This window comes from Lepisosteus oculatus, chromosome 15 (assembly GCF_040954835.1).
Source record: "Lepisosteus oculatus isolate fLepOcu1 chromosome 15, fLepOcu1.hap2, whole genome shotgun sequence".
NCBI lineage: Eukaryota > Metazoa > Chordata > Actinopteri > Semionotiformes > Lepisosteidae > Lepisosteus > Lepisosteus oculatus.
In genome coordinates, this window is record NC_090710.1 from 4,055,928 (window position 1) to 4,069,483 (window position 13,556).

The window sequence follows — 13,556 nt, forward strand, 5'->3', positions numbered from 1 at the left end:
TGCATGTTTAGTGAAGGGTTTTGTATTTTAGCCCTTCCCACTAAACTGAAGTACAGGCTAATACATTGGTGGGTGACAGGCCAAGACACCTCATTTCTAAAGCAGACCATAACCTCAAGCAAAATCTGCCAAGCCAGGGACGTACACTGGTTTCTAAAATCATGATAAACTGAAAATATTTTAGTCAAAATTGTCTTAGATATGGAATACGTATATTGATGATAAAATTTATCTTCATAAATCTTTGTAGCTGGTATTATTTGATATGATTTTTTTAAATCACTGTGCTTTTTGATCCATGTCATAATTGGCGTCACTGCTGGTTTTATCGCATCCAGAGCCTCAAAATGGGTGCAGTCGGCTTACAGTATGTTATCAGATGCTGAATGCCTGGGGGGCTGAGCGAGACTTGCTGTCCGTGGAAAACATTTCTTTTTCTTTGGGTGACTTTTCCCAGATGTTCCAGAAACTAGACTAATGCTCTAGAACTTCAAAACTAAAAGACTGATATGTAATTAGCGTGTACGTACGTATGTATTGTTGACTTACACTGTAACCACTGTAATATGGTTATTAAATGCAATTTTGTGTGTGGTTTGTTCATTACTTTTTACATTTTAAACTACAAATCGTGACTATTTTATCCAAGTGGCATGCCCATCTGGGATCTTTAAGGGACGGGCACCCTGCCCAAAGGAGAATTGAGGCTAACAAAACAATCTGAGCTTATTGTGGTGAATCTAGCACCTTCACCAGAACTGAAAAGCATTCATGCCTTTTTCTCACAGTTAAAAGGACAGTAATGAGAACCTTTTGTTTTTGATGAAATAGATAAGTGCACGATGATGCATTTGTCACATCAGGGGTCAAAAGGAACATGGGGTGGCCAAAAAAAACTAAGCCAAATTAAGCAGCGATCGTTACCTTGAATCTAGCAGGGAGGTGTGAACAGTACTTTCATATTGGTCACAATTTGGAAACGTAGATTTTCTTCAATATCTGCCCACATCAGCAGCATCAGCACTGAGATAGTGCAAAGCTCAAGTGGCCTCCCAGAAGCAGATATTTAAAAAATGACAATATTTCCATTCTGTTTGTGTTGAGTTACACAAATTTACTAAAAAATAGTACAAATCGGTCATCTTTCCCTGTCAATTTCTTTCTGTGTATTGGTACATTTTTCAATTACGCAGACACAATACCATAGTTATTTTATTGCTTTCACAATTTAAGCCAACAGCAATGTCAAACTTGCTACTCAACAAATGATATCACCTCTGACCGGCACTGATAAGGTGATTGTGCAGCAACTGTTTCACAGTCTATCTTGACCAATCAATTAATCAAAATGATGCTGAAAACATTGAATCGGTATAAACAAAGCCACGTGCTTTATCTCTTTAAGAGCATAATAGTGATATGTTTTAAAATAGATTTTTAGAAATGTAGTTAGCTGTTTCTATGCTGAAGTCTTGCCATGTAGTTTCTACATGCCACCCGTGGGGAAAGTGGTTTTTAAACCGGATGTGTATATCGGAACATTCAGTGAGAATTAGCCGTCTGAGCTCTGTATCTCGTAAAGACAATACCACATAAAACAGTTACGGGAAGCACAAACAATGCCCCCTCAGAAAGCAAAACCTTGAATTCTGTTGGCTGAAATTCTGTTTGCATGCGGCTGCATTTTGCTCAGAGGTAATGTGCCCTTCATCCACATGAGTGAAATCTGTGGAAGTCTCGTTGACCTGTAATGTACTCCCATGATTCCTCATACACTTCATCAAGCGGTTTCTTCCAAAAGAAACAGACTTTCCATCTCCATGCATGTCAGCATGTAGTCACTCAAAGCACGCACTACTTTGTAACTACTGGCTCACAAGGCATGAAGGGCTTCGACCTGGCAGCCAGTGTTACAGTGGTTCTTAGCAAGGCTGTGCGCATCTGTTTTTTAAGAAAGTGAAACACTCAGATTTCCATGGCTAGTCAGCAGTAGTTTGAGATCATAACAGGTGGTGTACTACGGCTTAATTTTCAGGAAACCTTGATTTCTTGGAGACCTGTGGCTTAATGTTCACCTTGTCTCTGTACTGGGTGAGAATATAGGTGAGGGACACTAATACCTGTGGTGTGACTTTAATGCTTGTGAGGGATAAGGGATACCAGCAGCTTCCCACTGCGTGCTAATTCCGAAGCAGTGTTTGCTGCTTGTAAGGGATCAGGACACTGACGTGCTCAGTCACCAGTGGACAGATACAGCTCATTCCTGCCGCGCGATGCGAACGTGTGGTGAGAGAGAGCAAAAGCTGCTGTCCTGCCAAGAGCTGGTGGGGGCTTGAGAATATGAAGGAGTAACAGGAAGAGGGCTGGGTTGTATTAGGGCCTTTGGGCTTCATTTCTGCAACAAGGAATGATGGGGTTTTGTGGGCAGACTTGGAGAGAGTTCAGAGGAGGTTGGAAAAGGTTGAAAGGTTCCACTGTGATCTTGAGCAAAAGAAGATTTGAGCCTAGTTCATAAGGAACAACAGTAGTTGTTGTTTTTTTCTCAAGCTTTAGAATCGGCTGTGCCTTCGTTGATTTGCTAACTAATGCAGTTGTGCTCGGTCTTGCTCCATAAGCTCTCCGATGAGGGAGCAAACTGGTGACATGCTAAACCTTATGTCCTTGCATGAAGAGGTAAAGTGATTTTTTCAGTTGAGAAAAAGCTGCAGCATACACATTAAAGCACCAAGCTTGGAGACAAGAATAGGCCTAAATTAGTAGCCAGTCAATCGTATCCACCTGTTTCTTGAAAGATGCCAGGATTCAACAATATGGGTGAGCTGCTTGTTCAATACTCCCACATCTTGATCTTGATTTTAAATGCCTATTATGTTACCTTAAGGACATAAGATTGTTTACAGTCAAAAAGATCCTAATTTATCCATCTAATTCATATATTTTATTTTGATAGTTTTATTTTTTTAAAGAATTGAAGTTCATTATGCTCGATAATATGACTGGGTAGCTTGTTCCAGACTCTCAATGTGGAAGATATCGATTTATTGTCCCTTCAGAGCATTTTAAAGATTTTTGCACACCTGTGTTTAAAGTTTAAAAGTGCCAATCCTAGCAAGAATGAATTGTTTCAGTTAAACACTTCCACAGAGGCTTTATTCGAAGAAGTTGGATTTTCATTACATTTTTTTTCCCAGTGCAAAATGTTCCATTCTGTAGTTTTGTGGATTTGTTTAAAAAGAAAGATTGTCATGTTTTGTATTTCTTGTCTAAATATGTTAACCTTTTTTTCCCCCGTGCTAATGTCAGTTGTATATTCCTGCAGAGGGTGTATGTGTTTTGTTCTGGAATCGCATCTAATTGAAGTTTAAACCAAAAAACAAGTGAATCAAAAATTGACCACATTTCTTTCATCTAAAACTGTGCCAGTCACTGGCCGTTCTCACGCAATGTGGGCTCACCACGTGCCTCGTGGGCACTGCCATCTTATTTCATTCGCCCCGCTCACTGGCCCGGTGTCTGTTACCACATCTGCATGGGGCTACATTTGACGTTCAGCTTGGATTAATTTCACAATGTGAGGAACAGGTGTTGCAGATAAAGATCTGTTAGGGCCTGTGACATTTCATGTCGTGGCAGATTTAAAAATTGTTTGCCAAGTATAATTATTCTTAGGCTCAGCAATGTAAAACTGAAACTCTTATCTGAAATTGACACAGTGCGAGTTACGCAAACACAGCTGGGTCTGCCCAGTTGGTTTCAAGATATGTTGGCCTATTTCACAAGTAAGGGTTTGACTGTAGCTATTTTGTATGGGTTAAATGGGGGAAAATGAAATATAGCATGCCAGTATGAATAGTTTAGAGTAATGTGTTGTTAAAGACATTGAGTGGATTACTCATTGTTACCAGTTGTCTGGTGAAGTTAGGACTGCTCCTTAAACTTGGTTCTTGCTGTTATGTTTTATTGCTCAAATAAAATTCATCTGTAATGTATACAAATTGTAGTGGCTTACATGGGTCTTACATAAATAGCAAAAGTCATACATTTTATTTTAGTATATATAAAATTGTATAGACAATATAAAAATGTATACTTTAGAATACATATAAATTATATACAGTATACAGACTGGCAAACAGATACCCTACGAGAGCTTAGAATGGGTAAGTGGTACGTGTCTAGAAGAATCAGTAATTCCCAAAGAAACGTGAAGAATACAAAACTAAACTAAACTTAACTACAGGGTCAAAAGAGTAATTCCACTAATTATCGGAAAACCATCAAAAACAAACAGTAAATTTAAACAAAGTAAAGGATTAAGGACATAACACTAGCCAACTTCAAAGTTACAGAGCTGTGTGTATTAGGAAATATTATAGTCCACACAATCTTCATAATGCAGAGCTTTGCAAGTTTGGAAATCCACATGGTTTGTCAGCAGAGAGCTCAGAATGCAGGAGAATGGGGGCTCTAGGCAGTCTGTCTATTTAAATCAAAACAACACTCAGTGCAATATGACCACAACAGCTACACACCCACTGAATTTCTTTTAAGATCTACTGCGATAGCTAAAACCGATCTTTATTGAAGTTTACTTAAATCATAGGTGAATTTAGAGATGAGTGATAGGAGAGGGTCTTCCAAGTATTGCTTATTGGCTCAATGGATGTTTAAGGGAACATCTTAAGAGTATCTGTAGTTCCTTTATTTCTCCACATTTTAACCTCTCCATCACGTAATAAAGAAATTTGTTTTTGGTTTAATCTGGCCATAATTCTCTCCTGTTCTATTCTTAATTCTAGTCTGTTTTTTTTCTTTTCGTGGTGCTGCTTTCCTGTCTGATTGAGAACTCTGGTTTTGATACCTTACCCCTGCAGTCTGTTGTGTGCACATGCTCTGCCAAGCTTCATTTTTTCAATCTGAATATACACATTTTATGATTAAGTATGGGACATATGTGTATGTCTTAATGAAGAAGTGAATAAATTAAATGAATAATCATACATTATGTGTAGCTTTCTATTTAATGTTACTTTTTCTACTGTTATTGATTTCACTAACTGTTGTTTTACAGTAGTTTTTTTTCCTTGGATAGGTAATTGTACCTGTTGCTTCTTATTTCCTTAGTATTAATTTTTAACTGTGTGATCATTTGCCCAGTTTCTGTGCAGTGGGTTTGATAGTTTTTCTTTTGTTGCTTTTAAAATTGCCTGCTGCTCTTCGGTTTTCATTTTAATGGTTGATTACAGATTCCAAACACTGTCAAAGCAAGTCTGCTTGTAAGGATGTCCACAGTTCTTTTAAAAGCCTAATTACTCAATAACAAACACCTGACCAATAAGAGACACCTGCCAGCCAATTATCCCCATACATTTTCTCCTTCGGAATGGAAAGGTTCAACACTGTCAATTTAACTTACCCAAGTGGGGTAATTTCTTACTGAAAATGAAATGTGTAGGAGTTGTATTTATAAGTTATTTTTTCTCCTGTGAAAATGTTTATGATGAAATTGAGTACTGGTAAAAACCCCAATTTATATTCACTGTGCCAGTGTTATTGGAGGGCTACCTCTATGCGTGTACATGTATAATTGTGTATTATTATTATTATTATTATTATTATTATTATTATTATTATTATTATTATACCTGTAGCTGTTCTGTGCTATGCACTCCTACCATCATAAAGCATGCTATGTTCCTATATTTTTTAAATTGAGAGTCACTTAATGCACGTGCTGGAAAAACTAGCTAGAAAAAAACGTGGCTTCCAATGGTTTCCATCTGTATCATCAAGAACCAAAGAAATGTGATGTGTTTGCACACAGTCATTAATGTATGTGGTCATAAGGGCTGCTTAAAGCAATTTTTTAGTGGAAAAATATACTGTTACAAATGGGGGGTTACAAATGGGCTGAAAATCAGGAATTGCCCGAGAGGTTTAGGCAATAAGTAAAATAAATGTTCTTAACCCACAACTTGTAAGTGATTTCACCAGAATATACTCAAGTGGTTGGTATAATTGGGGGCATGTGAATTTTGTTTTCTGGCACAGCTTTGGTGAGAGGAGTAATAAGTCAGGCACCATTATTATTTACAATAACAAGACACAAACTACAACTAACAAAACATACAACACACAAGTTACTCTAAGGACAGTATTTACAAACAAGGCGTTTCAGAGGCCTAACATTCTGGTCACCCAGAGAACCCCAGACTGCTGCTAAGCACTAAACTCTTAATGTCTACAGTGGCCACATAAGAGATGAGCTGTCTTCTAACAATGCAACTGCAGTTAAATCTCTCTCTGCACCCCGAATTCCACAAAATTAATGGGAGCCTATATCCCTATCCATAAAAATGCACCCTTAGCAGGAAAGATGTTTCTAACTGATGTATGTTTTACCCAGGAAACCCAAGTTCCCAAAAAACACCAAATAGCACGTTCTCTCTAACAAGGTTCAAATACTTTGCTCCAGTCAGGTTTGGTTTGGATGATCATGAAGTAGGAGCTCTCGCCTGGTGCAAGTTTCGAGTCCCAACTGCTCCCGACTCTTGTCTCTCCTCTCCTTCTTCCCTGCATCTCCTTGTTTCTTCCTCTCCTCTGTCTGTAATCTTATTGTCTGTCCTGCTCCTTGACAATGATTAACCCACAGCTTGCCTAGGTATACTAAGGTACACTTCACAATTGTTTCTGCTCCAGGGACCCCTCAGACCTCAGTCACCATCCTCTCTGCTTTGTTAGTTAGAAGAGTTTAATCTGCCAAATGTCACAAACCTATCTAATCTAAAATCTAAGAGACACTTCTCGGGTACCTAAAGCTTACCTCAGTTATTTATTTAATTTCAGAATGGTAAAATAGTTCAATGTATTTTACTTGTCCAGTATGTACATTTGACAGGTATTTTATTATAGTGGTAAAAGGGTTCTAGACTAGTAGTATTTGGGTGGTTGTGGGTTCTAATCATGGGTGGGACAGGATTGGGTGGTGTTGAGCTCTTGAGCAAGGCCCTTCACTCAGATTGCTCCAGTGAAACTCCAACCTGAATGAATGGATAAACATGCAAATCACTTTGGATTACAATTGGTCAGTTTTTCCACAGACTCTCGCCTCTCTAGGCCAGTTCTGTAGACCTCTAATCAGTTGTTGAGATGTCAAGTGATCTGAACTTGTCTAACAGTATCTAATGTTTCAGTCTTGACAGTGAAATGCAATTTGAAGCAAGGTAGAGTGAAAAGAGACATGTTAAGGAAACATTAACATAAGTATTTTCGGTAGTTTGCCCTTGGCGTATCCTTAAATTGAGGAAGCGAAATGCGTCCATCTGTTAAAAATAAAGCCTCATCCTATGGAGCCACTTCCCATCTGACGAATTGTTTCTCAGGCACGTTGGTGTGTTTTGTGTGGGAGATATTGACGTCCCAATCCTTGCTCGAGCCTGAAGACTGGCTGCTGTGCTTGGCCGAGCTGCATTTCAGGAGGCTCTTGCAATGCCTCCGGAATGTGTTGTCCAGGAAGAAGTACATGAGGGGGTCTGTGCTGCACCTGAGAGCAGCGAGGCACAGCAGGAAGTTCTTCACTTCCACCAGCAGAGAAAGTCTGTCGCAGGCTGGCGGGCGGACTAGCTTGATGAACACAGCTTTGTAGATGTGGTGTGGCAGCAGGCAGACAGCCAGCACCACCTGAATGACCAGAATGTTTCGGAACACTCGGCTATAGATGCGACTCTTCCCTGGAATGGCAGAGCTTTTCTGGATATTGTAAAGGTGCCTCGTTACGGACACGTAGGAGAGCAGGACCAACAGGAAGCAGAACAAGAAGACGGCGATGGCGATGGCGCTGGAGATCTGTGAGGCCTCTCCTCCTATTTCCACACTTTGGCCATAGCAAGCTTCCTCTCCTCCGACTTCACTGAAGGAGTAGTACAGCACAACAGGAACAATGGCACTGATCACAAAGGTCCAGATGCCAAGGCACAGCATTTTGGCAAAACTCAACTCCCGGAACCTTTTGAGAAGGCTGGAGTGGATATGCGCCAGATGACACTGGTCCCTGTGCTCATAGGACTTCATCAGGATAGCATAGCGGCTCAGTGCGATCCAGCTCAATATGAACATGCCCATGTAGATGTTAATGTGGAAGATTGGTGTCACCACGGCTGTGATCATCTTGCACACCACTGTGTTAACTTGCCACTTGTATCCCATCATGTAATACATGGACAGGAACGGCATGACCGCACAGAGCAACATGTTGGAGACGGCTAGATTAGTCAGGTAGAAGTGGGTCGACGTTTTGGTGGTCATTTTCTTCACAAATATCTGGAGAGAGAGGGCATTTCCAGGCAGCCCAGTGATGAACATCAGGAAATACAGAAGAGGTAGGATGGATCTGGTGCCGTGAGATGGACAGAGGCAAGAAACGTTTGACCAGCAAACATCGCCCTTTCCAGCTGCATCATGGGATACATTTGCCATAGGTCTGGAAGTGAATCAGTTACAGTCTGGTCAGTATCTTTGAAGTTTACTTTCTTAATCCACATTACACACTCACTCCTTTAATATGTGTTATTTTTGTGGTCTTCTATTTGAAAATTTAATAAAATGGAAGTACGCTTTTCTCTACCCACATGTTATTTCCATTACAGTGTATAGCTTGCCATCTGAAATAACATTTATAATGCTTTTAATACAGTATATTTAATTCACATTTACAAACACAAATCTACAAAAGACATATCAAGAGCACAAAACAGCCAAATGAATACAAAGCAGTCAAAGGATGTTGTTTTGAAAGGGCATAGTTTTAAAAATGTATGCAGATGGCATTTAGATTGTGTTAAGATGAGATATAAATATATTTGCATTCTAGTTCTGAGTCTTTAGTAGACAGGGAACCTCCTTTATTTGTGTTGCTTCTTAGCATATGGCTGTTCTGTACAGATAAAAGAAATTGCATTCCCCTGAAGAGCTGGTGGTTTTATTTCTAGAACAGGAATACACAGATCCTGATCAAAGTCCAGAATCCAGCAAGTGGACCCGAGATGCCACATTTTCCTATCTGTACAGTACTTTTAAATTTGCCATGGTGCCATATTCTTAGAAAATTACATTTTTTCAGCTGTTGGTTTTATGAAACGAGCATGACAGATTCAGCTTGATGTCTTGATTTTCTGTGGCAAGATCTTATTAAAACTTTAAACTGAATTGTTTACTTCACAAATGTTTATATCGGATCAGTGAAGGACTTCTTACTTGTTAGTTTCTTTAAAAACATAATTCTCCATGTGCACCTGAGTGTATTTTTATATGCAGTTCAGATGAGTATGCGTCTTAATCTGTACTCTACCATGTATTAATTTTAAGTTAATAAAGCACTTCATCGGCAGGTTAGTTTGAAAACATTTTGGGATTAAATGATTAAAAAAAAAATAATTCAAATATTGCTGTATTTGGAAAAAAAAACTTAGTATAGTTTTTTTAACTGCATAGTTAATAGACTACTGTATGTACAAATTATCTTAAGAATCTCAAATGCACAAATTGTAGTTCTGTAGTGAAGCAGAGAATTAGCTGTTAACTAATATTAGATATAAATGTTGTGTTGAAATGTAGTGGTGGTTGATTTACAGGTAGGCTGTAAAACCCTTGAGATGCATGATAAGAGCAGTAGCCACTGAGAATTTAGATTAATAGTATGTTGGGTTTGGCTTTTTATCTATGTTTAAAAACCTGGCAACAAAGCTTTGTGATTAATTGTGTGTATAATTGTCATGCAGATAAATTGAGAAGGTGGATAAGGTAATTAAAATGGCTTAGTTTACCTAACTGTTGCCATAAATATTATAAAACTTGCTACCTGAATTTCTGACTCACCTCCTTGTGACTTGGTCCCTTTACTATTTTTCAACTGTTCATTCCCAGGACCATTTACTTGCACGTGATAATTTGCACGTTTTGTTTTAAAGAGATAACTTTTCCCTTTCGCACCCAGTAATGTGATCTTTTGTAAAACACGATACTTGGAGTACGTGAAGCTTTTTTTTTTGGTAGATTATTGCTCATTACTGGAGGATTTATAACCAAAGAAAAACAATCCTTACCACTGGTGTTTTCAGTAAATAAAAATCCTTTTGTCAGGAGCAGCTGAATTAAAAATTCGTGGTTTTCTGTTTCTCTGGTTGAAGCATAATGTTGAGAGAGTGTTCCTGGTTATACAGAAGAAGAGGAAGTTTGTTTTAACACCTTTAAAAGCAGTATCACTGCCCTCCTCAGTCCACTGTCTGTAGCTTTCTTAAGCCTAACATCTTCCAGGGGAAGGTTTTCTATACTCTATATTTCTATACTTATTTTCTGACAATAAATAAGTTTCTTCTGGCAAATCGGCCTACTGATTTTTTCGGGACATTTTAAAAATCAAAGTTTTTTTTTTAAAAAAAGCAATTAAAAAGTCTTTCTTCAAAAAAGAAGTCAATGTCATGTTGTAAAATGATTTTGCAGCATGAAATGTTTAACTTGCCTAGAAGAGACAGTGTATACTAAGTGTTTAGTGATCCCAGGTCAGCCTCTAGTGGTAAGTAAGGCACATTACAGGGAGCAAGCAGATTAAGTGTCAGTGAATATCCTCACCCTCTTTATCTGATTAGTACTGTCCCGATTTAGATTAACCACAGTTACATCTTTGTGTGTAACTATCCAAATATATAGCAAGCAAATGTTAGATATTACTTGGTTTATTCGGTGTTAGAGGAAATTGGCTAAATCCGTTTTTCATCTTTGATTCCACTGTTCTTAAGTTTTGATCACTTTATTGGCCATATACAATTTATTGTATTAGGAATTTCTTTTTTGCATACCCCAACTTCATGAGACACACAGACGGGGGGAGGAGCTTGGAGTCAGAGCGCAGGGTCGGCCATCTATACGGCACCCCTGGAGCAGTTGGGGTTTAAGGGCCTTGCTCAGGGGCCCAACGGAGTAGGATTTCTCTGCCGGCCGCGGGACACGAACCCGGCAACCTTCCAGCCACAGGCGCAGATCCTTACCACAGAGCCACCGCATCTCATCCTGATAAATGATCTCATAATAGCAGCCTTTTTGAAAATATAACTGTGTTAGTCCAATAAATATTGCAGTGTTTGTATTGCAACACAACAGGCCTGGAAAGCATGGGGGAGTCTGGTAGCTGAGCGACAGGGTCTTATTCCCCTTAGGGGTCCTGTCTGAAGCCCTAGGTTCTCTCTCCGACTCGGTGTGCTCCCCTGAGCAAGCAAATTAAAGGCTTTAAAGCTGTGCTCTGTGGGGAGGGGTGGTTGTGGAACAGCGTTGCTGTAATCGGCTCTGTGGCACAGCTGTTGGTAAACAGAATCACCCCCGGGTTCTGTGCCTCTTTTGGGGAGAGGCGTCAGCTGAAGGACATCACGGCGATGGAGCAAGAGCGGACAATAGTCACGACTGCCGAAGGGGGAAATGTCAATCTTTTAGCTTTTCCGTTGGTTGTCAATCTCTGCTTGTGCTTCAGCTTTTCTGGGTTCACGAAATGAATATGCATTCTTCTCTCCATGCAGTATTAAACAGAAGTCCAGTCCTAATCTGGTTCACTTCCTCTTTCCTGTGGGTAGACTCCCACGCGCGCATCATCATTTGCACCCCCATCTACCCCCTTGTTCTTCTGGCCCGGCGGGCTACGCCAGCTGAGCAAGACACGTAAATTGTGCTTCAGTCAGGGTTTGGACCAAACACACGAATAGTAAACAAGGCATCCACATTGCAATAAATGATTTTTTTAATGGATGTGCAAAATAGCTTTAATTGAGAATTAACCTCAAATGAAGATTTCAAGCGGGTTTGCAACAGCAGATACAGGATAAGAACAAGGAAAGTTGAATTCCTTATCAAGTAGAAAGAAGAAAAACGTTCTTGGATGTTGAGTCTTTAGGGAATGGGTAGACTCACCCCTGGGAACCACTTCTGTCACGATTGTAAACGTGCTAATTCAAACACGAGAAGATCCTTACAGTCACCATAAATGAGAGATGAACTGAGTCTGTTCAGGTTTTACAGTGCAAACCTTTAATGAGCTTCTGTTCACAAGAGTTCAGTTTTATGTAGCCATTTGATTTTTACACATTAGTCCTAATATGGGAATTTTTTTGTCAACCCAGTAGGGTGTCACATAGATGCCAGTTTCCACTCAAACTATAACTTGTCATTTTAGCTAATTTAAAATGTAATCCAAGTATTGTTAATTGCTGTATTTAAATGTCTAACAGTTTGCCAATCGGGAATCTAGGATTTCTGTTTAATCCTTCTTTAATTTTTGGTGGTGCGTATTAATTTTAGTAGCACTGAATTGAGTTTATTGTAGTGTAGTACATGTTGGTGCAATAGACCCTGACCAAGTTAACAATGTTATCCATGTTACTGCATGGATTCTGAGGATGAGGTTTCTGTTAGCATTGTGTCTGCGGTTTAATTTTACTAGAAAAATAATGGGGCAGCAACTTGCAGTCTATATGGTTAATTCACATTTCCTTACAGTAGAAAGAATCACTAACTGATGTTAAAGCTTTGTGAAACCACAGAAACACTCATTTATAGTCCCTTTCTCTGTGTCTACGATCTATGCCCTTTACAGTTTGCTTCTACAAACACCAGCTTGTATACCTTTTTAGGAGATTATTTTCCCCTGGCATTGTTCCTTTCGTTTTCTTAATCAGTAGTTATCATTTGCTCTCAGAAACCATATACGTTCTTTACAGCAGCCAGACGTTTTCCCACAAAACATTTGCCACACAAAGAAGAAATGGAAATTGAGTTTATTTTCTGTCAATGGCATTAATGAGCACACTGAAATCGCACATTCTTGTAGCTTGTAGCTCATAGTCCTTTTGTAGCCTCTCTGTATGGCTTATACCATGACAAAGTAAGATCATCAAAATAGCTTCTGTGCACAGGGCCCTCCTGGGTATTTGACCATTGTTTACAAATTTTGTAAGAGAACGTTTGAATTTAAGCAATACTTTATCTAAATCCATCCATCATTCCATACATTTTCTAACTGCATTATCCAATACAGGGCTGTGGAGCAGCCAGAGCCTATCCTGGTAAGCAATGGGCACAAAGCAGGATAAGCCCTGGAAGGGACACCAGTCCATCTCAGGGCACACATGTACCCAAGGCCAGTTTTCCCAGACACCAGTGTACCTACCAGAATGTCTTCGATACCTCCCCATAAACTGGACCCAGGGCCCCAGCGCTGCTAGGTAGCGCTGCTAACCACAGTACCACTATGCTGCCTATACCTTCCCTAATTGATTGTAATAAATGTGGGCAGGTTCCTTCTTTACATCATTAAAGTTCACTCTTAAAGAAATAAATTCGAAAGTCATTGAAGGCAGGTAAATTGTTACTGTCTTTGGTAGGTGCAGCACGTGCATTATCTTGTGATGGGTTGTTGAGCTGGTTTCTCCACTTACAGAATGGTGTCCCTTTAAACTGCAAACTGTTAGAATAATGACCTTTTCTTATCTTGTGTTGTGCTCATTTCATTCATTTTG

At 39.4% G+C, this 13,556-nt stretch overlaps 2 protein-coding genes across 18 annotated transcripts in view; one reads left to right on the top strand and one right to left on the bottom strand.

Moving 5' to 3' along the window:
* caska (calcium/calmodulin-dependent serine protein kinase a) overlaps positions 1-13,556 on the top strand; it is a 257,641-nt gene that overhangs the window by 146,258 nt on the left and 97,827 nt on the right. The window lies entirely within an intron of this gene.
* On the bottom strand, positions 5,655-10,173 carry LOC102697838 (probable G-protein coupled receptor 82). The gene is made up of 2 exons (XM_015363401.2): positions 10,101-10,173; positions 5,655-8,479 (listed from the first exon to the last, which is right to left on the bottom strand). The coding sequence occupies exon 2, from the start codon at positions 8,473-8,475 to the stop codon at positions 7,345-7,347; it is 1,131 nt and encodes a 376-aa protein (XP_015218887.1). The 5' UTR covers positions 8,476-8,479; positions 10,101-10,173; the 3' UTR covers positions 5,655-7,344.